The sequence below is a fragment of the Hylobates moloch genome, unplaced genomic scaffold, assembly GCF_009828535.3.
Source record: "Hylobates moloch isolate HMO894 unplaced genomic scaffold, HMol_V3 SCAFFOLD_14, whole genome shotgun sequence".
In the NCBI taxonomy this organism is placed as follows: Eukaryota; Metazoa; Chordata; class Mammalia; order Primates; family Hylobatidae; genus Hylobates; species Hylobates moloch.
In genome coordinates this window covers 70,002,059-70,026,297 of record NW_026652289.1, presented here as the reverse complement: position 1 = coordinate 70,026,297, position 24,239 = coordinate 70,002,059, and the positions used below count along the sequence as shown (strand labels likewise).

General features: G+C 44.3%; 1 protein-coding gene and 1 long non-coding RNA gene across 6 annotated transcripts in view; one reads left to right on the top strand and one right to left on the bottom strand.

Moving 5' to 3' along the window:
• LOC131381222 (uncharacterized) overlaps nucleotides 1-9,364 on the bottom strand; it is a 14,159-nt gene extending 4,795 nt beyond the window's left edge. Inside the window, exon 1 of the long non-coding RNA XR_009209809.1 lies at nucleotides 8,950-9,364. This is a non-coding gene — a long non-coding RNA (uncharacterized LOC131381222). The remainder of the gene's footprint in view (nucleotides 1-8,949) is intronic.
• A 45-nt stretch (nucleotides 9,365-9,409) lies between these two features.
• GOLM2 (golgi membrane protein 2) overlaps nucleotides 9,410-24,239 on the top strand; it is a 122,297-nt gene continuing 107,467 nt past the window's right edge. For 3 of the 5 annotated variants that reach the window (XM_058427870.1, XM_058427871.1, XM_058427872.1), the window contains exon 1: nucleotides 9,415-10,048. In XM_058427870.1, coding sequence (XP_058283853.1) covers nucleotides 9,722-10,048 — 327 coding nt within the window. In that variant the 5' untranslated portion in view covers nucleotides 9,415-9,721. Of the gene's footprint in view, nucleotides 10,049-24,239 lie in introns of all 5 variants that reach the window. The other 2 variants (XM_032174184.2, XM_032174183.2) reach the window with 1 other exon arrangement.

Sequence of the window (24,239 nt, the reverse complement as noted above, 5' to 3'; positions counted from 1 at the left end):
GGAGTCTCGCTCTGTCACCCAGGCTGGAGTGCAGTGGCGCAATCTCAGCTCACTGCAAGCCCCGCCTCCCGGGTTCACTCCATTCTCCTGCCTCAGCCTCCCGAGTAGCTGGGACTATAGGCGCCCGCCACCATGCCTGGCTATTTTTTATTTTTATTTTTATTTTTAGTAGAGATCGGGTTTCACCGTGTTAGGATGGTCTTGATCTCCTGACCTCGTGATCCTCCCGCCTCGGCCGCCCAAAGTGTTGGGATTACAGGCGGGAGCCACCTCGCCCAGCCGCTAATTTCATATTTTAGTAGAGACAGGGTTTCTCCATGTTGTTAAGGCTGGTCTAGAACTCCCGACCTCAGGTGATCCGCCCACCTAGGCCTCCCAAGGTGCTGGGATTACAGGCGCGAGTCACCGTACCCGGCCTCCAACCTTTTATTTTTTTAGAGATGAGTCTCACTATGTTGCCCAGGCTGGAGTGCAGTGGCTAATCACAGTGACGATAATAGAGCACTGCAGTGTTTAACTCCTAGGCTCTGGCCATCCCTCTGCCTCAGGCTCCCAAGTAGCTGGGACTACAGTCAGTGACAATGCTGTGGGCTTAATCTTTTGATTCTACAAACTTTTTTTTCTTTTTTGAGACGGAGTCTCGCTCTGTCTCCAGGCCAGAGTGCAGTGGCGTGATCTCAGCTCACTGCAACCTCTGCCGCCTGGGTTCAAGCTATTCTCCTGCCTCAGCCTCCTGAGTAGCTGGGACTACAGGCACATGCTACCACACCCAGCTAATTTTGTATTTTGAGTAGAGACGGGGTTTCACAGTGTTAGCCAGGATGGTCTTGATCTCTTGACCTTGTGATCCACCTGCCTTGGCCTCCCAAAGTGCTGGGATTACAGGCGTGAGCCACCGCACCCAGCTCAAACTTCTTTTTTAATGTCAAAGACTGTACAGATTACCATGTGATAGTAATTATAAGTTTAGTATATATTGATTTTTTTTTTTTTTGAGACGAAGTTTGCTCTTGTTGCCCAGGCTGGAGCACAATGGTGCAATCTCAGCTTACTGCAACCTCTGCCTCTCAGGTTCAAGCAATTCTCCTGCCTCAGCCTCCCGAGTAGCTGGGATTACAGGTGCCTGCCACCACACCCGGCTAAATTTTGTATTTTTAGTAGAGACGGGGTTTCACCATGTTGACCAGGCTGGTCTTGAACGCCTGACCTCAGGTGGTCCACCTGCCTCAGGCCTCCCAAAGTGCTGGGATTACAGGTGTGAGCCACCGTGCCTGGCCAGTATCTAGATTTTAAAAATACATAATGAAAAAGGTTATAGTGGATTCACTAGTAATTTTACTTAGTTTTTTTTTAGAGACAGGGTCTTGCTCTGTCTCTTATGCTAAAGCGCAGTGGCTTGATCACAGCTCACTGCAGCCTCAAACTCCTGGGCTCAAGGGATCCTCCCAACTCAGCCTCCCAAGTAACTGGGAGTACAGGCATACACCACCACACTCCACTAATTTTTACATTGTTTTGGAGAGACGGGGTCTTGCTATGTTGCTTAGACTGGTCTCCAACTCCCTGCCTTAAGTGCTCCTCCCACCTCGGCTTCCCAAAGTGTTAGGATTACAGGTATGAGCCACTTTGCCCTGCTATTTATTTTGAGACAGGATCTTGCCCTGTTACCCAAGCTGGAGTGCAGTAGTGTGGTCAAGGTTTACTGCAGCCTTGAACTCCTGGACTCAAGAGATCCACCAACCTCAGCCTCCCAAGTAGCTGGGACTACAGGCATGTGCTACCATACTTGGCTAATTTTTAAAATTTGTTGGTAGAGATGGGGGTCTTGCTATGTTGCCCAGACCAGTCTTGAACTCCTGGCCTCAAGTGATCCTCCTGCCTTGGTGCTCCAAAGTGCTGCTATCACAGGCATGAGCCACCAAAACCAGCTCAATTTTAAGTAAAATTTTATTCAACATAATTTCAAACTCTTTTTTACAGTAATGAGATTTTGTAGACATTAATTTTTCTGTTCATGGACAAAAGTTAGTGAAAATATAGTGAACATTTATGGCCTCCTACAAATTGAGAACCACTGCTGTAATAGTAGCCACAGTAGCAACATTTACTGAATACTTGACAAGTGCCACTTCTAAACACTGTACACTTATTAATTAATAAAACAACCATGTGAGATAGGCTTTATTATTATCCTCATAGATTTCAGAATTGTTTTTTGGTTTTGGGTTGTCTCTTTGTACCTTTCTTCTCCTTTCTTAAGATCTGAATTTTCAACTGGGGACACTGCTGCTCTGCTGTAGCACTGTATTTCCTTGCCTCCTTAATGTCTAAGATGACTCTGTGTCTAAATTCAGGTCAAGGAAAAATGAGTAGAAATGTGTATTTGGAGAAGTCTTCTTAAAAATTGGGGGGTGTACCCTTCCTCCTTTTTTTTTTTTGAGACAGTCTCGCTCTGTCGCCAGGCTGGAGTGTAGCGGCTCGATCTTGGCTCACTGCAACCTCTGCCTCCTGGGTTCAAGAGATTCTCCTGCCTCAGCCTTCCAAGTAGCTGGGACTACAGGTGTGTGCCACCACACCCAGCCAATTTTTGTATTTTTAGTACAGACAGGGTTTCATCATGCTGGCCAGGATGGTCTCCATCTCTTGACCTTGTGATCTGCCCGCCTCGGCCTCCCAAAGTGCTGGGATTACAGGCGTGAGCCATCGTGTCTGGCCCTCTTTTGTTTTTTGAGACAGCATCTTGCTCTGTGGCCCAGGCTGGGCAGTCCTTCTCCCTCGGTCTCCCAAACAACTTGAACTACAGGTGTGTACCACCCCTGCTTTTTAAATTTTTTTGTAGAGACAAGATCTTACTATGTTGCCCAGGCTGGTCTCAAACTCCTGAGCTCAAGCAATCCTCCTGCCTCAGCCTCCCAAAGTGCTGGGATTCCAAGCATGAGACACCATGCCTGGCCCTTTCTGCTTCCTGCATCAAGAATGTCATGGCTGGAAGTGAACATGAGGGCGACACTGTAGGGATGACTGAGCGGTGAACTCAAAGGAGCCTGCCGTGTCAGTCCTGAATGGCATGCTTCCGGATTTATGTGTGAGAGAAGAAAATCCTATCTTGTTTATTTTTATTTATTTATTTTCCTGTTACATGGCACCAAACTTAATCCTGATTTGCCATTTTGGAAACGAGAAAACTAAGGTTAAATACCTTGCCTGATGTTACAAAATTAGTAACAGTGAAGAGATGACTTTCAGCCCATGAATTCTTACTCCAGAGCCCACCTTACTCTTACAGTATATTGCCTCATGCTACACAACTATAGGAAATGGATTTTTCATAGGGAAATAACACGTGTGTTCTGTTGACCAGTATTGGATGGGGGTCTGGGGTACTCCCTTTATGAAGCAGCCCTCTTTAGCTGAGGCAATTCTGAAGGTGGCTGACTGATCACTGAGAGGTGTCTGCTGACAGCACTCCCAGCAGCTGGGGGAATATGTCATTCATTCCTGAAGAGGGATCTGGGTGGCACACCACGGCATCCATTACGCATGCATGACATCATACTCCCTTCCTGTGCCTGTGGCTGAACTATAAATCGACTATAGTTTGCTTTATCAATAAGTCCGGATATATTTTCCTAATCTTTTTTAAATGCACCAATCCAGGCATTGTTTGTTTGTTTGCTTGTTTCTGAGACGGAGTCTTGCTCTGTCGCCCAGGTTGGAGTGCAGTGGCACTACCTCGGTTCACCGAAACCTCTGCCTCCCAGGTTCAAGAGATTCTCCTGCCTCAGCCTCCTGAGTAGCTGGGATAACAGGCACCCGCCACCATGCCCAGCTGATTTTTGTATTTATAGTAGAGATGGGGTTTCACCATGTTGGCCAGGCAGGTCTTGAACTCCTGACCTCATGATCCACTCGCCTCAGCCTCCCAAATTACAGCCGTGAGCCATCACACCCAGCCCAGGCATTGTTACTAATTGACTGCAGTTTGGCCTTTCCCCTTCATTATCCAAAACCTGGTTGGTGTGGGAGTATAAAGGCCTGAGCCCTTCCAACACAGGACAACTCTGAAGGGTCACCACAGCTTCAGAGTTCTAGGTGGAGTTGCCTGAAGCTTTCACTGAAACTTCCCAGCAGCCCAACTTCGCCCTCTGCTCATCCTGTTTTCCTCTCTTTCTTTCCCTTCCCTTCTGCGGGTGGTGATCCCAAGAACATTGCCTAAAAAAACTTCCTATTACTGATCTCCATCTCATAGTCTGTTTTCTGGATAACGCAACCCATGACACCATGGCTTTATTCACACATTAACTGTTCCTAATTGGAAGGAAAGTACTTAATACATCTCAAGAAAAAGAAAACTCAGTTGTAATTAACATTACTTATTTTGGTCTACCCAATACACTGTTTCATAGTAACATACTGCCCACTGGCCAGAGAGGAGTGTCCTATGCTGGGCCAATCATAAAATTTCACCTCCCTGAACACAGTAATGGGTACAAGGTGTGGGCACGTGACCAGGCTTGGACAATCAAAATCCTTCCCTGAGGATTTTTGTACTGAAAGCTAGAAGACAAACCTCCCTTCCTTCTCAGATCAGAGAAATGTCAAGATTTTACTCTATGGATGCTGGGGCCATATTTGCTGCCTACAAGGAAAAGGACCATCTGAAGTAGTGAATAAAGCCAAGCAGAGGGGAGAAACAGAAAGGGTTAGAGGTCCTGGAAGCATCAAATCCCCTGTAGGTACTCCAGTTCCTACTGCTACACCAATAGTAGTACTGTGAACTATCCTAGTATCCTTCTAATAATTTTTTTCTTTTTCTTTTATGAGATGGAGTCTCGCTGTCACTCAGGCTGGAGTGCAGTGGTGCGATCTCGGCTCACTGCAACCTCCACCTCCTGGGTTCAAGCAATTCTCCTGCCTCAGCCTCCCCAGTAGCTGGGATTACAGGCTAATTTTTATATTTTTAATAGAGATGGCGTTTCACCATGTTGGCCAGGCTGGTCTCAAGCTCCTGACCTCGTGATCAGCCTGCCTCAGTCTCCCAAAGTGCTGGGATTACAGGCATGAGCCACCACACCCAGCCATAATTTTTTTTTCTTAAGCTAGTTTTAAGTTAGGTTTTTTCATTAGCAATAGAAGGAATCTTGCCTACACATCTGTGTATTTCTTATTTCTATGAGCTGCCACCTTCTCTAACCTAGTCCTACCAAATGTCCAAAATATTGAGGAATAAACTATAAAATAATCCACTTTTCTGCCCAATTCCAGCCTGTCAAACTTTTTATGGGTCAAAATATACTGAAGACAATATATGTGAAATTATGTTGTGGGCTTAAGAAAGGGGGTCAGAAGGATTATGTAAGAGAAATAAACGACATAATTTTTGCCTTTATTCATTTATTTTTGAGACGGAGTCTCTCCTTATCACCAGGCTGGAGTGCAGTGGTGCGGTCTCGGCTCACTGCAACCTCCACCTCCTGGGTTCAAGTGATTCTCCTGCTTCAGCCTCCTGAGTAGCTGGGACTACAGGTGCATGCCCCCATGCCTAGCTAATTTTTGTATTTTTAGTAAATACGGGGTTTCACCATGTTGGCCAGGATGGTCTCAGTCTCTTGACCTCGTGATCTGCCCATCTCGGCCTCCCAAAGTGCTGGGATTACAGGCGTGAGCCACTGCGCTCGGCCGATTTTTGCCTTTAAAGATGACTTCATCCAAACACAAAATTCCTACACCTGCTACCCGATAACAGATGCTTATCCCCAAACTAAATCCATATAATTATTTAATGTATTTATTCTTGAGATAGGGTCTCACTCCATCACCCAGGCTGGAGTGCACTGATGCGATCACAGCTCACCACAACCTCCACCTCCCAGACTCAAATGATCCTCCCACCTCATCCTCCTGAGTAGCTGGGACACCTGGCCTACCAATTAAACCTTAAAACATTGTATGTTGGCCGGGTGCGGCGGTTCACGCCTGTAATCCCAGCACTTTGGGAGGCCGAGGCGGGTGGATTACGAGGTCAGGAGTTCGAGACCAGCCTGGCTAGCATGGGGAAACCCCCATCTCTACTAAAAAAAAAAAAAAAAACCAAAAAAACCACAAAAAATTAGCCAGGCATGGTGGCATGCGCCTGTAATCCCAGCTACTTGGGAGGCTGAGGCAGGAAAACTGCTTGAACCCAGGAGGCGGAGGTTGCAGTGAGGTGAGATCACATCACTGCACTCCAGCCTGGGTGAGAGTGAGACTCCGTCTCCCAAAAAAAAAAAAAAAAAGAAAGAAAGAAAAACCCCCATTATTTGTCTATGATTGGCCGGGCATGGTGGCTCATGCCTTAATCCCAGCACTTTGGGAGGCCCAGGCAGCAGGATCACCTGAACGCAGGAGTTCAAAATCAGCCTGGGCAACATGGCAAAACCCTGTCTGTACAAAAAATACAAAAATTAGCTGGGCGTGGTGGCGGGCACCTGCAGTCCTAGCTACTTCCGGGATTGAGACAGGAGGATAACTTGAGCTGGGAAGTCAAGACTGCAGTGAACTGAGATCCGAGATCGAGCCACTGCACTCCAGCCTGGGTGACAGAGCAAGACCCATCTTTTAAAAAACAAAATAAAACAAACAAAAAAAACAAAGAAACCACAAGAAACATTATTTATCTACGATTACACTGCCTTTACAGTTATATGATATTTATGTCTATACTTGATAACATATTCTAAAAGACAAGAATGGACTTTTTAAAAATAATTTTTTAGCAGCTTTAGATCTACAGAAAAATTGTGAAAATAGTAGAGTTCCCATATATCCCACACTGTTTCCCCTGCATTAGTATGGTGCATTTGTCACAATTAATGAATCAGTACTGATATATTATTATTAACTAACATCCATACTTTATTCAGATTTCCTTAGTTTTTACCTAATGTCCTTTTCGTGTTCCAGGATCCCATCCAGGATACAATACATTTAATCATCATGTCTCCTTAAGCTTCTTTTGGCCATGAAAGATTTTCCAATTTTCCTTTTTTTCATGACCTTGACAAGTTTGAGGAATACTGGTCAAGTATTTTTTAGAATGTCCTTCAACTGAGATTTGTCTATGTTTTTCTCATGAGTAGACTAGGGCTATGAGTCTTTGTGAAGAAGACCACACAGAGTGCTACAATCATCATATTGTATCACCAATACATACTATCAACAGGACATCACTGTTGATGTTAACTTTGATTACCTGGTTTAAGGAATTGACTTTTACCTTAATTTGTTTAATGCCTAACTCAGAACTACATATGGGAGGGCACTTAAATACTGTCTTAATATCTGGTTTGTATTCAGTAGGAGAACAGCTTGATGAGACAACCATCAAAATGGAAAAAAAAAATCCTCTGGGGAAGAGTGGAAAGAGGATTGGTCATCTCTGCCATTTACTACATAAATGACTTTCGGCAAGTTACCTCTGCACCTGTAAAATGGAATAATGGTACCCAATAGTTCTATTAAACATCTATTGGGAAAATGTATGTATATGTGTTTTGTACAATATTTATACTTTTAGATTTGCCTATGTAAAAATGAAAACACTCGTGGGAACAGTAAATCTTAAGTAGTTAACATCACTGTATAGAATAATTTCCTTTTTTTCTTTTCAGACGGAGTCTCACTCTGTTGCCCAAGATGGGGTGCAATGGCACGATCTCGGCTCACTGCAACCTCCGCCTCACCAATTCAAGTGATTCTCCTGCCTCAGCCTCCCGAGTAGCTGGGGCTACAGGCGTGAGCCACCGCACCCGGCCTAGAATAATTTTCGATTGCTGGTTGAGCAGAGCAAGGCCAATATGAGTTGAGGAAAGCAGAGATGGAAAGGCTCATTATAGTTAATGATTTCCCATGTTTGCTTTGCTTCCTTTTGCCAAAGTCTGCTTGTCATCTGAGAGTGGAGAGGATTTCTTAGATCTTATGAAGCCAGAGCTCACTTCTGATGTGAACCAAGTATTAATAATTTTGGTGGTGTTTTTCTGTACTGCATCTGAGAGAGTAATCATTGTTCTTTGAAGATGCAATAATTCTTCTACACTACTACGGACTTAGGGAAATAATTTTTGAGGATAGGAAGCACAGAACAATTATTCAAAGATGACAAATCTTCCTGCCTCAAAATCATATCACTCTGATTTGAATAAAAAATACCAAGGTTTTTCCATTTTTGAGGTTTTATACTCACGGAAGTTCTTCAACCTGAGGTCTGAAAAATAAGGCAACCCCATCCTCTCCTTAAACAGGTTAGAGCCAGTACCTTTTTATTTTTCTATGCACGGACAAAATAATTATGCAGAAAAAACAAAAGAGGCGGGTTTTTTTTTTTTTTTTTGCATTACTGAAATTCACACTTAACATATAAACAGCCTGCTATATGCAGACAGCAATGGTGTTTAGGGTCCAATGATCTGGATTCAAGCCTATTTAAAACCAGATAAGAGAACGTTCCCAAACATCTATGTGTCTTGGATTCTTTATCTGTAAAACTGCGTTGTTGAGAAGATAATATGAGACTAGGCGCGCAAAACAATTTGTTACAGCTATTATTTCTAACCCAGAATGTGTTCGCTGTCAGTAACAGTGCATTAATTACGATTCATCGAGGGCAGCTTCTGGACTTTCTGTTTGGAAGCCCAGCAGAGGCAAAAGCAGCAGTGCGTTTAAAAACTGGAGCTCGCCACATTCTGAAATTCTTTCGGTTCCTGAAAGCAGTAACCTTGGAAACGAGACTGGCACCACCCCTTTCAGTCCTAAAGCTTGGTTTCTCCCGCTTTTCTCCATTATGTTTAGGGCATCGCTATTTTACGGTCTTTTTGTTTTTTCTTTCCACATCATTAGCACAAAAGAGAAATTCCCCTTCTACAGAAGCAAGTACAAAACCTTTCTAGTCGCCCCTTTTTGGCTGTAGCTCACCTACTATTTTTTTCTATTCCGTGGTCGCAGCCCCAGACGTCCTCAAAGACAAATATTTTCGCGAGGGCCAGTGTAGGGCAGGAACTCCCTAGGCCTTGAATCAAGGGAATCCAGTAGGTAACAACAGAAAGGACTCCGACCCAGGTACCTGAGACATCTGAGACCGCCAAAATTAACACAACACCCTACGCGACAGAGAAACTCTGGGAGGGGAGAGAGAGAGAGAGAGACAGAGAGAGAGAGAGAGAGAGGGAGGGAGGGAGGGAGGGAGGGAGAGAGAAAGAGAGAGCTAACGAGCGAGCGAGAGAGAGAACTGAGAGACGGAGAGAGAGGGAGACGAGAGGAAGCAACGTTCTCGCGACAAGAGGGGTGTCGACGGAAACTCGGAAATGGTCCCCTAGACGACCCGGCCCCAGCCAGTGGGTGGGGCCAGGGTAAATCCGCCCCCTTCCGGTTTTTTCCCCGCCTCCCAACCGTGAGGTGTTGGGTTCGGGGGACGCTGGCAGCTGGGTTCTCCTGGTTCCTTTGGGCAGGTGCAGGGTCGGGTTCAAAGCCTCCGGAACGCGTTTTGGCCTGATTTGAGGAGGGGGGCGGGGAGGGACCTGCGGCTTGCGGCCCCGCCCCCTTCTCCGGCTTGCCGCCGACAGATAAGCCCGCCTCCTCCCTCGGCCGGCCCTGGGGCCGCGTACCCGGGGCAACTCCAGCCGAGGCCTGGGCTTCTGTCTGCAGGTGTCTGCGGCGAGGCCCCTAGGGTACAGCCAGATTTGGCCCCATGGTGGGTTTCGGGGCCAACCGGCGGGCTGGCCGCCTGCCCTCTCTCGTGCTCGTGGTGCTGCTGGTGGTGATTGTCGTCCTCGCCTTCAACTACTGGAGCATCTCCTCCCGCCACGTCCTGCTTCAGGAGGAGGTGGCCGAGCTGCAGGGCCAGGTCCAGCGCACCGAAGTGGCCCGCGGGCGGCTGGAAAAGCGCAATTCGGACCTCTTGCTGTTGGTGGACACGCACAAGAAACAGATCGACCAGAAGGAGGCCGACTACGGCCGCCTCAGCAGCCGGCTGCAGGCCAGAGAGGGCCTCGGGAAGAGATGCGAGGATGACAAGGTAAGGACGACCCCTTTCTCTTCAACCCCCATGGTTTCTTTTCTCTCGGGGATCTGGGGCGGGATGTTAATCGGCTAGCTGTTGTCTTATCCCTTCCAGTATTGCAGTCCTGAAGGCTCCTTTCACCCCCAACAACCCTGTTTCTGTCAGACTTTTCCCGGTTTATCAGTGCCACGTTCTCTGGTGCCTGCCAGACAAAAATGACTGTAAATTCTGGTTCTCAAGAGTGGACTGTGTGCGGATGCTGCCTATTCTCTAAGCTCAGCTGGTGAGCTGGCAGTAGTAATCATCTGGCCTATGTGGCCCCCTTACCTTCAAAGACACACAAATCTGGCCACTGCCAGGTTTGGTGTGGTTATTGTCTCATTTTTATTCCGTGCACACTGATCAATGTTAATTTCATTATTTAAAGAACGAAGCCTCCTCTGACTCCTCTACTTATGGTAGTCACCATATATTTTTTAGTCTGTGTGACTTTTAGATCTCTATAGGGTGATGTATTGAATAACTAAATAATCAGCTATGACTGCCTTTTTGTGATCAAAATGTTATGATAGATGGGCCCTCGAGCTATATGTGAGACACACTTGTGTCTTGGACGTAGTTGATCCATCATTATCTACTCAATTTGAGTTGTTAATGAAATTAGCCAAAAGATTAGAATCTGAAAATAAATTTTAAGCAATGGAATGTCATGTCAGTGTCTTCATTGAAAGAAAATAGAATGAAATTTTGTATAACTAAGTTGCTATTAGGGTTGGTGTTTTATACAGATGGAAAACTATACAAAGTTTTAAATATAAAAAGTTTAAAATTGAACTGTAATCATACTTGCTACTAAATAATCCTTGTTTTCATTAGCTCATTGGTAACTATATTAATAGTTTATGACTTAGCCACTTCTGTAGGTAGAGTTATGAAAATTTCTGGGCAGGATAGTAGATGCCTTTCTATACACTTCTTTGGTAATCTTCACATTTTTGTGTGTAAATGCCCATTATAATTACAAGTTTTACTTTGCATATCAAAATCAATTAAGGGTAAGTCATTATAAATTAAACTGTCTGTGAGCTTCTAACTTTCTTGTTGACAGCCTCTACCTTGCTTTCTTATTTCATGAAAATTAAGGCCCTCAGTTAAGTGCTTCCCTATAACCCCCTCCTCTTCACCATAACATAGACATGCTCTGATAGGGTCAAGGAATCAGTAAATTTATATGTGCGCTGCATGCTTAACTCTAAAGACTGAAAAACTCTTGGGCAGAGTAGGTAGAAATCGATGAAAGTTTGGAGTATTAAAGTAAGGTCTTCCTATTTGGAATGGTTAAGCATTACAATTCACATTCTTCTCTCTGGTCTCAAAGGAAAGTCTCTTGTTGTAATTAATACTCTTGATTCCATTCTTTCATCCATTGGACTTTTGTTTGTTTGTTTATTTGTTTGTTTGAGACGGAGTTTTGTTCTTGTTGCCCAGGCAGGAGTGCAATGGCATGATCTCAGCTCACTGCAACCTCCGCCCCCCTGGGTTCAAGCAATTCTCCTGCCTCAGCCTCCTGAGTAGCTGGGACTACAGGCATGCGCCACCACGCCTGGCTAATTTTGTATTTTTAGTAGAGAAGGGGTTTCTCCATGTTGGTCAGGCTGGTCTTGAACTCCCAACCTCAGGTGATCCACCTGCCTCAGCCTCCCAAAGTGCTGGGATTACAGGCGTGAGCCACCATGCCCGGCCTCTTTTTTTTGTTTGTTTTTGTTTTTTAAGAGACAGGGTCTCACTGTGTTGCCCAGGCTGGAGTGCAGTAGCTGTTCACAGGCATGATGCACTATAGCATTGAACCCTTGAGCTCAAGTGATCCTCCTGCTTCAGCCTCTGAGTAGCTGGGACTGCAGGTGTGCACCACCTTGCCCAGCTCTACTGAACTGTCAGTCTCTTTCGGTTTGTTTCACTTTTTACCTTCAACAGTATGTGGGTGTCCCCTGTTCTCAGTAAAGAAAAAAAAATCTATATATTCCTTTCTCCCAACCAACCCATTTGTTTTTTCACTTTCATTGCTAAAGTCAGATTATTGATGGTCTACAAATGTTCCATCTACCTATTTTTTCATAACCATCCTAATCTTAAAATGTCTGCCATCTTTCTTTCCTCCCCTTTTCTGAAACTATTCTTTTGAAGGTTACAAATGGCAGTCTTCCTAGTCAAAACCAAAGAATATTTTTATTCTTACTGTATTTGACCTCCCAGTAGTTTGATCCTGTTGATTGTCTCTAGCTATTTGGAAACTGTTTCCTTTCTTGCTTCTGTAATACTGGACTCTCCAGTCTTATCTTCTTCACTATATTCTTTGCTGTATTTATTTTTTCTTTCCAGTCACCTAATAAGGGACTCTATTCTTGAGCCTTTGCTCTCCCCTAAGAGCGGTATTCCCCAAAGTAGTGTTAAACAGAATATTCTTCTTGTAATATTTCTTAGGTGGTGAGGAGAAAAAAAAGAAAACCTCTTTTGGAGGGAAATGTTAGTGTATCCTCCTCTTGGAATTCATAATGCCTGCTAAAATATAAAAGCTCTGAGAAATCCATTAATAAAGAAGCCTATTCAATTTTGTTTAACTCAGTCTTGTTTAGTTTATTTGATCACAGGTTACTATTTTCATAGCCTACCTATTATGGTACAGAATAATATAGCAAAGCCCACTAGTTTGGGAAATATTGCCCTGGGTATCTTAACTACTTTTCTTTTAAGTGTTTGGCTAATATTTTATGCAGCTGGCTCACAAAACTGTATCTCTTATTGAATGTCAGTTCTGTGTGTGTATATGTGTATACATACATATATATATATATATATTTTTTTTTTTTTAGACGGAGTCTCACTCTGTCAACCAGGCTGGAGTGCAGTGGCGTGATCTCGGCTCACTGCAAGCTCCGCCTCCTGGGTTCACGCCATTCTCTGCTTCAGCCTCCTGAGTAGCTGGGACTACAGGCGCCCACCTCCATGCCGGGCTAATTTTTTGTATTTTTAGTAGAGACGGGGTTTCACTGTGTTAGCCAGGATGGTCTCGATCTCCTGACCTCGTGATCCACCGGCCTTGGCCTCCCAAAGTGCTGAGATTACAGGCGTGAGCCACCGCGCCCAGCTAGTTCTGTATATTTTTAAAAGTTTTTTCTTTTTTTAGTTTTGTAGAGATAGCGTATTGCTATGTTGCCCAGGCTGCTCTCAAACTCCTGGGTCCAAGTGATCTTCTTGCCTTGGGCTCACAAAGTGCTGGGATTCTAGGTGTGTGCCACAGCACTTGTTGTGCCACTTGTGTATTTTGAGCTGGCCATAACAACTTTCTTGGGCTGCTTGTGAATGTCTGTTCTTGGGGTTAATGAGGACTCTCTGAGCTGCTTAGTAGAAAGGGTAGTCTTGGTCTGTGTCTTTTAAACTTAACAATTTTTCAGGGTTTTTTTTTTTTTTTTTTGAGACGGAGTCTCGCTCTGTGGCCCAGGCTGGAGTGCAGTGGCGCGATCTCGGCTCACTGCAAGCTCCGCCTCCCGGGTTCACGCCATTCTCCCGCCTCAGCCTCCCGAGTAGCTGGGACTACAGGCGCCCGCCACTGCGCCCAGCTAATTTTTTGTATTTTTAGTAGAGACGGGGTTTCACCATGGTCTCGATCTCCTGACCTCGTGATCCACCCGCCTCGGCCTCCCAAAGTGCTGGGATTACAGGCGTGAGCCACCGCGTCCGGCCTTTTCAGAGTTTTTTATTGTTATTGTTGTTTGTTTGTTTTGAGACAGGGTCTTGCTCTGTCACCCAGGCTGGAGAGCAGTGGTGCGATCACAGCTTACTACAGCCTCAAACTCCTGGGCTCAAGCTATCCTCCCACCGTGGCCTCCCAAGTAGCTGGGACTATAGGTGCATGCCACCATGCTGGTCTAATTTTCTATTTTTTGGTAGAGATGAGGGTCTCATTATCTTGTCCAGGCTGGTCTCCAATTCCTGGCCTCAAGTGATCCTCCTGCCTTGGCCTTCTAAAGTGCTGGGATTACAGGTGTGAGCCACCATACCTGGCCACTTAACAGTTTTAGATCTGGAAAATTATTGCAAAGATAGTAGAGGGAGTTTCTATATACCCCACACTCAGTCTTCCCTATTATTAACATCTTACATAAGTATGATGCATTTGTCACAATTAATGAACCAGTATTGATATCTTATTATGAAAGTCCATACTTCATTCAGATTTCTTCAGTTTTCTCCTGCTGTCCTTTTTTAATTCCAGGGTCTCATCCAGAGTACTACGTTACATTTAGACATTATGTCTGCTGAAGCTTCTTTTCAGTCTTTCCTTGTTTTTTAGACCTTTTCTTGTTTTTGATAATCTTGACAATTTTAAGGATTACTAATTAGGTGTTTTATAGAAAGTCCCTCAATTGGGAATTGTCTGAGTCTTTTCTCAGGATTAGACTGGGGTTGTGGGTTTTGGGACAAAGACCACAGAAGTAAAGTACCAATCTCAACACATCATATCATGGGTACGTTTTTGAAAATGATTTATCACTACTTATGTTAACCTCTATCACCTGGCGTGAGATAGTGCTTGTCAGGTTTCTCCACTATAAGGTACTCTTAAAAAAAAAAATCTGTTTCCACACTGTACACTTTGGAAGAAAGTATGTTCACCCTCACTTAATGAGTGGGTAGTTATGTTTTTCCTCCTTAAGGGCAGAGTGTCAACATAAACTATATGGAATTCTTCTGCAAAGAAGATTTGTCTCTTCTCCCTCATTTATTAACTTAATAATTTACTTGTATCAGTATGGACTCATGGATATTTGTTTTATACTTTGGCTTATAATCCAATATTAGTTTATTTTTTTGTTGCTCAAATTGTTCTGGCTCTGGCCATTGGAGAGCTCCTTCATTAACTCCTGTATCCCCTTTTTACTTTTATAGTGCCAGAAAGTACAGAGAATTTCCACATACCCTACACCCAGTTTCATTGTGACATACCCCTTTCTTAATTTTTGGTACTTTTAGATGCTCTAGGCCCATCTGTATGTTTCCTACTCCAGTCCTAGAGTCAGCCATTTCTCCAAGGAGCCCTGGTTCCTTTTTTTTTTTTTTTTTTTTTTTGAGACAGAGTCTCGCTGTCGCCCAGGCTGGAGTGCAGTGGCGTGATCTCGGCTCGCTGCAGGCTCCGCCCCCTGGGGTTCACGCCATTCTCCTGCCTCAGCCTCCCGAGTAGCTGGGACTACAGGCGCCCGCCACCTCCCCTGGCTAATTTTTTGTATTTTTAGTGGAGACGGGGTTTCACCGTGTTAGCTAGGGTGGTCTCGATCTCCTGACCTCGTGATCCGCCCGCCTCGGCCTCCCAAAGTGCTGGGATTACAGGCATGAGCCACCGCGCCCGGCAGCCCTGGTTCCTTTTATTGGAGAATGGCGTTAGAAACCAAGGTCTGCAGCCGGACACGGTGGCTCACGCCTATAGTCCCAATGATTTGGGAGGCTGAGGCTAGTGGATCTCTTGAGGTCTAGAGTTCAAGACCACCCTGACTAACATGGTGAAACCCCGTCTCTACTTAAAAATACAAAAATTGGGCCAGACGCGTTGGCTCACGCCTGTAATCCCAGCACTTTGGGAGGCCGAGGCAGGCAGATCACAAGGTCAGGAGTTCGAGACCAGCCTGGCCAGCATGGTGAAACTCCATCTCTACTAAAAATACAAAGATTAGCCAGGTGTGGTGGCGTGTGCCTGTAGTCCCAGCTACTCGGGAGGCTGAGGCAGGAGAATTGCTTGAACCCAGCAGGCAGAGGTTGCAGTGAGCTCAGATCACGCCATTGCACTCCAGCCTGGAGGACAGAGAGACTCCATCTCAAAAAAAAAAAAAAAAAAAAAACCACCACAAAAAAATAAAAATTAACCGGGCATGGTGGGGGGGTGCCTGTAATCCCAGCTACTTGGGAGGCGGAGGCAGGAGTATTGTTTGAACTAGGAGGCAGAGGTTGCAGTGAGCCAAGATCGTGTCACTGCACTCCAGCCTGGGCAACAGAGTAAGACTCTGTCTCAGAAAAAAAAAAAGAAACCAAGGTCTGCATGGCAGATATGCTCGTTGCTACTATGAGGTTATCTTTGGAAATCAAGGAATCCTTTCTCCAGAGGAATCAGAAAGGTGATATTTGGTTTCTTTCACATTATGCCCATTCTGTCACTTCCAGTCTGTTACCTGGGTTACTAAACATATAAATTCCTTTTTTTTTTTTTCTGAGATGGAGCCTCACTCTGTCACCCAGGCTGGAGTGCAGTGGCGGTCTCAGCTCACTGCAACCTCCAACCCCGGGCTGAAGCGATTCTCCTGCCTCATCTTCCTGAGTAGCTGAGACTACAGGCACATGCCACCACGCCTGGCTAATTTTTGATTTTTTAGTAGAGACGGGGTTTCACCATGTTGGCCAGGCTGGTCTTTAACTCCTGACCTCAAGTGATCTGCCCACCGTGGCCTCCCAAAGTGCTGGGATTACCGGCATGACCCACCACATCCGGCCTTGAACATAGAAATTGTTTAAGGGAGCTTTAAGTTGCTCCTGTCTTGTCAAAAGAAGTGAAAAACAACCCCCACTTCTCTGAGATTCCCTCAAACTTTCTGATTTTTTAAACTTCCCTCTAAAGGGTTTCAGCCTGGAGGGGTGTATTAGTTTGCTAGGGCTGCCATAACAAAATGACACAGACTAGGTGGCTTAAACAGCAGGAATTTGTTTTCTCACATTTTTGAAGGTTGGAAGTCTAAGACCAAGGTGCCAGCAGGGTTGTTTTTCTCTGAGGCTTCTCTCCTTGGCTTGCAGATGGCAACCTTCTTTCTACTTTATTGTGACATGATAGTCCCTCTGTATGCACACATCCTTGGTGTCTTTTCCTCTTCTTAAAAGGATACGAGTCATATTGGGTTAGACCCATTGTAACTTAAGCACTTTAAAGACCTTGTCTCCAAATACAGTTATATTCTGAGATCCTGGAGGCTGGGACTTCAACATGTGAATTTGGGGGAAACACAGTTCATCTTAGAACAAGGGAGATCCATCACACATACACACATACATACACACACACACACACATATACACACACCCTTTTATTTCCTCTTTCTATCAGAAAAGTCCTTATTACTCTTTCCTCAGTACAGGGCATGTCTCTTAACTTGGATTATTATTCTCTCTCTCTTTTTCTTTTAAAGAGATGGGGTCTCACTACATTGCCTAGGCTAGAATGCGGTAGCTAGTCATAGGTGTGATCATAGCACACCACAGCCAGGAACTCCTGGGCTCAAGCGAAGGTCCTCCTGTTTAAGCCTTCTGAGTAGCTGAAACTACAGGTGTGCACCACTGTGCTTGGCTCCTAAACTTGGATTCTTGCAAACTGTAGCTCATACTAAAGCTATGTGGTCCAGCTGGGTCAAGTCAAGCTCTTGATAAATAAAAGGAGTTGTTAGAATGTAGAAAAAGTCCTCAAACTTGTCGTTTTATTACACACACACACACACACACACATCAGTTTTGAAGTTTGAAGCTGAATAGTAAATGACCTTTTTTCCCTTTAACAACCATAATTTTCCTTGAGGCAGCGTATGCCTTTAGTCGAATGGGGAAAAGGTCATGTGTCGGAAAGGAGGATGAGAAGCGTATTACAAAAAAATGTTTTTTGGGGGAATATTTTGGAATATAATAGTAATCTCTCTTATTCTTGAGAGGTTTGAGTAAATTGATTAAAATTCTTAAAACAGTGCCTACTACATTGTTATTCTACAGCTACTTCCTCATTTGTTTTCTGCCTTTTTTCCAGGATGGGGCTCTGTCTGTGTTCCTGCCCAAGATCTGGTCCCAGCCCTAGCCTACCTGCCTCACCCTTTGCTCCTGAATGTCTGACTTTTTTTGTTGTTTGTTTGTTTTCCATTTCCTGGTTCATTTCCAGTTAGGCTTAGTTGGCTTCTCCCATAGGTGTCTTAGCTGACTCCCTAGAGCTTGCCTGTTCTTCTGTAGTTTGAGTATCAACTTCTACAGTTCTAATATGCTGCATATGATAATTCCTGCCTTTGCCTCTGCCTCACCAGCCATAATCTGGCCAACTTTTAACTGTAATTTCTACCTCAAATTATTCATAAATCAATCAAAACTGGTAACTCCTCCAAACGTTACCCCTTTCCTACCTTCTTGGTCCCTATAAATGATGCCCATGCAACCACTATTTAAGAGTGAGGTTAGAAATTTGGTGTTGTCTTTGATTCCTTCAGTATATCATATTGAGTGCTTCAACATACAGAGGAGTTACTTGATCGAATTAAAAAAAAAACGTCATTCTGACTGCAGAATAGAGAACTTGGCAAATCCCTAACTAGTCCCCTTTCCTTGGTCTCCATTTCTTTTAGTCAGTTCTCCTGTGAAGCCAGCCTGAACTTCCTCAAACCTTATTTTCAGAGTGGCTGTATTACTCACTGACTATATCAGGTTAGAATTCTGCTGTCTCATCTTTAAGGTCTTCCATAGAGTGGCTCCAGCTACCTTTGTCTCCCACTATCTCCTGACCCAAATTGTATTTCAGGCTGATTGTTTTGCTTACTTTTGCCTTCCCACCTGCCTTTCTGTGTCATGTTAATTCCTGTTTCTGTGCCTTTGTTCCTGCTGTTTGACTCTTAGCTTCTTGCCTCTTTTCTGTATATTTATTATACCAATCTTTTTTTTTTTTTTTTTAATTGAGACAGAGTCTCGCTCTGTTGCCCAGGCTGGAGTACAGTGGCACGATCTTGGCTTACTGCAAGCTCCGCCTCCCGGGTTCACACCATTCTCCTGCCTCAACCTCCCGAGTAGCTGGGACTACAGGTGCTCGCCACCACGCCCAGCTAGTTTTTTTGTATTTTGAGTAGAAAAGGGGTTTCACCGTGTTAGTCAGGATGGTCTCTGTCTCGATCTCCTGACCTTGTGATCCACCCGTCTCAGCCTCCCAAAGTGTTGGGATTACAGGCGTGAGCCACCGTGCCTGGCCTTTTTTTTTTTTTTTTTTTTTTGAGATAAAGTCTTGCTCTGTTGCCCAGGCTGCAGTACAGTGATGCAATCTTGGCTCACTGCAACCTCCGCCTCCCGGGTTTAAGCAACTCTCCTGCCTCAGCCTCCTGAGTAGCTGGGATTACAGGCACGCACCACCAGGCCTGGCCAAATTTTCTTGTATTTTTAGTAGAGATGGGGTTTCACCATGTTGGCCAAGCTGGTCTCGAACTCCTAACCTTGTGAACCACCCACCTTGACCTCCCAAAGTGCTGGGATTACAGGCATGAGCCACCACGCCTGGCCTATTCTACCAATCTTTTATCCAGCTTCTGATCCATGTCCACTATGAAGCCCCCTGGGACTTCTGACCTGGAACATGCTTTTCTTTTTTTTTTTTTTTTTGAGATGGAGTTTTGCTCATCGCCCAGGCTGGAGTGCAATGGCGTGATCTCGGCTTACTGCAACCTCCACCTCCCAGGTGCAAGCGATTCTCTAGCCTCAGCCTCCCAAGTAGCTGGGATTATAGGCACCCACCACCATGCCTGGCTAATTTTTTTTTTTTTTTTTAGTAAAGATGGGGTTTTACCACATTGGCCAGGCTGGTCTCGAACTCCTAACCTCAGGTGATCCACCCACCTGGGCCTCCCAAAGTGCTAGGATTACAGGTGTGAACCACTGCTCCCAGCCATGCTCTTCCTTCCTTATACACCATTTACATTTATTGTTTGAGCTTCATTAACTTATTTGGTTCCTTTTTTACTAATAGCTTATTGTGTGTGAACTTTGTTTTCTCAAAGAAATTTTAAGTTCCTTGAGGAAGGACTATGTTTTAAATTTTTTCCTGTGGGAAAAATAGTTCTTAGTGCTCTTACAAAATGTACGAGGTTGATTTGTATCCCCTAAAAGGATATGTTGAAGTCTAAATCACCTGTGAATGTTATCTTATTTTGGGAATAGGGTCTTTGCAGATGTAATCAAGTTAAAATGAGATCATACTGGATTAGGGTGGCCCCTATTCCATTTAACTGGTATCCTTATAAGAAAAAAGAATTAGGGAGAACACCAGGTGCATGAATACACAGAAACACACAGACACGTTGGGGAGACCGCATGGCAGATAAAGGCAGAGACTGGAGTTATGTTTCCACAAACCAAGGAATGCCCAGGGCTACCAGAAGCCAGAAGCCAGGAGCCTCCCCCTAGAGGCTCCAGTGGGAACAAGGCTTTGCCAACACCTTGATTTTGGACTTCTAGCCTCCGAAACTGTCCTCTAGCACTGTGAGACAATACATTTCTGCTTTATGCTATTCAGTTTGTGGCACTTTGTTACATCGGCCTAGGAAACAAATACACATAATGCATACTTAAAAGTTAATTTGATTTTTTGACTAGATAATTTTTTTTTTGAGATAATCTCACTCTGTCGCCCAGGCTGGAGTGCAATGGCGCGATCTCAGCTCACTGCAACCTCCACCTCCCGAGTTCAAGTGATTCTCCTGCTTCTTCCTTCTGAGTAGCTGGGATTACAGGCACGCACCACCACACCCGGCTAAATTTCGCATTTTTGGTAGAGACAGTGTTTCACCATATTGTCCAGGCTGGTCTCGAACTCCTGACCTCAGGTGATCCGCCCGCCTCGGCCTCCAAAATTGACTAGATAACTACTCTTATATAATATATACTGTGTGGCAATATGGTTTACTGGAAAGAACAAGGGTTTTTGGAGTCAAACAGACTTGAGTTAATAATTCTACCATTATGTTACCTCTCCTTAAGCCTGTTTCTTCACTCATAAAATGAAGGAGATTCATGAAGTAAAATATTTAGAGGCCTGTCCCATACAAATCTTGACATTTAATAATATTAGTTCCTTTCTTTCATGGGCGCATTGGTATAGCTAATCTTGAAGAAATTTGGGGCTAGGTGTCGTGGCTCATGCCTATAATCCCAGCACTTTGGGTGGCTGAGGCAGGAGGATCACTTGAGGCCAGGAGGTTGAGGCTAGCCTGGGCAGCATAGCAAAAAAAAAAAAAAAAAAGAAAGCTGGGCATGGTAGCACATGCCCATAGTCTTAGCTGCTTGGGAGGTTTAAGCAGGAGGATCACTTGAGCCCAGGAGTTTGAGGCTGCAGGGAGCTATGATTGTGCCACTGTACCCTAGCCTGACAACAGAGCAAGACCCCGTCTCAAAAAAAAGAAAGAAAAGAAGAGAGGAGAGGAGGGGAGGGGAGGAGGAAAGAGAAGGAAGGAAGGAAGGAAGGAAGGAAGGAAGGAAGGAAAGGAAAGGAGGGAAAGAAGGAGGGAAGGAAAGGAGGGAAGACGAGAAAGAGGAAGGGAGAGGGAGAGGGAAGAAAGAAAAGAAAGAAAGGAGGAAGGGAGGGAGGAAGGAAGAAATTTAGTCTTGTATTATTCTATTGAAACCCAAGTATATTAATTCAGTTGACAAAAATTTATTAAATATATTGGGCACTTACTGTGCTATACACTAAAATGATCTTTAAAACATGTTGTCACTTTTGTTTGTCTCCCTTTCTTATTTTTGTATTTCTCTGTTTTTTCTTACTCTCCTGATAAAGGACTGAGTAATCTCAGGAGGTTCCATGAAGATCATAAAACAAGCTGCTTTTTGAAAAATGATGACTAGGATTTAGTTGTGCAGAAAAAAGGTAAAAGGACATTCAAGGAGCTCCCTTTTACTTACTCCATAGAAGAAATCAAACAATTCTTATAGTGTGGCATGTAACATCTGTCTCCTGAAGTGATAGGGAGTACCTTTTGACTTATGACCTCATTAAACAAGAGGAACTAGTCCTTATAATTTTTGGTTGAAGACCTTAAAGTTCCCCATGTTAGCCTGTTCCTCAAAAGAGAGTTAAAGTTTCCTTGAATTCAAAGTCCAGGCTTTTCTCTAGGGACAGGCTGGGCATGCAGTAATTTCAGTTTCTCACAGTGCTTCAAGGCTCTCTTTCTTGTTCTTAATTAACTTTATCTAATTTTCTTACACTGTTTCTGGCCAGGTAGTTCCTCTTTTGAACAGTGTTGCCTCAGAGCTTTTTCTCAGGTGCTTTTAATGTCTGATTCTTTCTCTTTTCCAAACTACACTTTTCCCCGAGGATGACTTCAAAACTTACATCCACGAAGCTTTTTCTATTTAATATGAAATGATTTGCTTTCCTTTTACAATTTCAATTTTCTATATCCAGTTTAAGTTCAACTTAGGGGAACATTTTTTCTCATTTGATGATTAACAAAGGCCTCTCATAACTCACTGCAGCCTCAGACTCCTGGCCTCAAGTGATCCTCCCGCCTCAGCATCTCAAAGTGCTGGGATTACAGGCATGAGCCACCATGCCTGGCTACATTTTCACTCTTAAACTTGACCCTCTATAGTATTTTATACTGATGATCTCTCCTTTCTCTCCTTTTTGAAACTTCTTCCCTTTAGCTTTAATAACACCCATTTGTCCTGGTTATCCTATCATTTTCACACTCAATGTTTATATATGCTGTGCTTCTATCTTTAACCCCATTTTAATTTCTTTATTGAACAAATATGTCCAAGTTTCTATTTTGGATCAGTTACTATGCTGCATGCTGCATGCATATCACATAGTGAATGACTGAACAAGACAGATATGGTATACATTGACTATGGAACTTACCCTTGAGCAGGGGCTATGAGGGGAAGACCTAACCTATTTTAGAGGTTTAGGGATGACATTCTTGAGGGTTTTAGTTGAGTCCTAAAAAAAAGATCAGGATTTAATGAGGCAAAGATTGAGTGAGAGGTTTGGGATAAGAGGCTTAGGAGAGATGAAAAGAGGGTTCCAAATGTAGAATGTTGCATATTTTATTTTATTGCATATTTTAAAGCACAAGATATCAGCCAGGTATGGTGCCGCATGCCTATAATCCCAGTTACTTGGGAGGTTGAGGCAGGAGAATTACTTGAATCCAGGAGGCAGAGGTTGCAGTGAGCCGAGATCATGCCAAGTGCACTCCATCCTGGGCTACAGAGGGAGACCCTGTCTCAAAGAAAAAAAAAAACTTAGCCAAGGTCGTGGCACCACTGTATTCCAGGCTGGGCAAAAAAGAAAAAAAAAATTCACTATGTGGAATGAGGGAGCTAGAATGAGTGTGATAATATTTGATGTTGCACTACAAGACTGGATTCAGATTGTGAAAAGATTTGTGAGTCATGTTAAGGGCAATAGGAAGCCATTGATTGATTCTCATTTAATTTTTTTTTTTTTTTTTGAGATGGAATCTTACTCTGTTGCCCAGGCTGGAGTGCAGTGGCATGATCTTGGCTCACTGCAACCTCTGACTCATGGGTTCAAGCGATTCTCCTGTCTCAGCCTCCCAAGTAGCTGGGACTACATGCGCATGCCACCACACCCAGATAATTTTTGTATTTTTAGTAAAGACAGGGTTTTGCCATGTTGACAAGGCTGGTCTCGAACTCCTGGCCTCAAGTGATCTGTTCACCTTGGCCTCCCAAAGTGCTGGGATTATAGGCATGAACCACCACGCCTAGTGGTTCTAATTTTTTTCTTGTCTTCCAATGATATATTATGAATTTTCTTTCTTTCCTATTTTTTTTGAGATGGAGTCTCACTCTATTGCCCAGGCTGTAGTGCAGTGTCACCATCTCAGCTCACTGCAACCTCCACCTCCCAGGCTCAATTGAGCTTCCTGCCTCAGCCTCCCAGCTAGCTGGGACTACAGGTGCACAGTACCACACCCAGCTAATTTTTATTTTTTTTGTAGAGATGGGGTTTCATTGTGTTGCCCAGGCTGGTCTTGAACTCCTGGACTTAAGTGATCTGCCGGCCTTGGCCTCCCAAAGTGTTGGGATTACAAGCATGAGCCACCATACCCAGCCTGTGAATTTCTTGACTATAAAAATATAGTCTAGGCTGGGCTCAGTGGCTTACGCCTGTAATCCCAGCGCTTTAGAAAGCTGAGGTGGGTGTATCCTGAGGTCCAGAGATCAACACCATCCTGGCCAACATGGTGAAACCCCTTCTCTACTAAAAATACAAAAATTAGCTGGGCGTAGTGGGGGGCACCTGTAGTCCCAGCTACTCGGGAGGCTGAGGCAGGAGAATCAATTGAACCTGGGAGGCGGAGGTTGCAGTGAGTGGAGATTGTGCCACTGTACTCTAGCCTGGGCGACA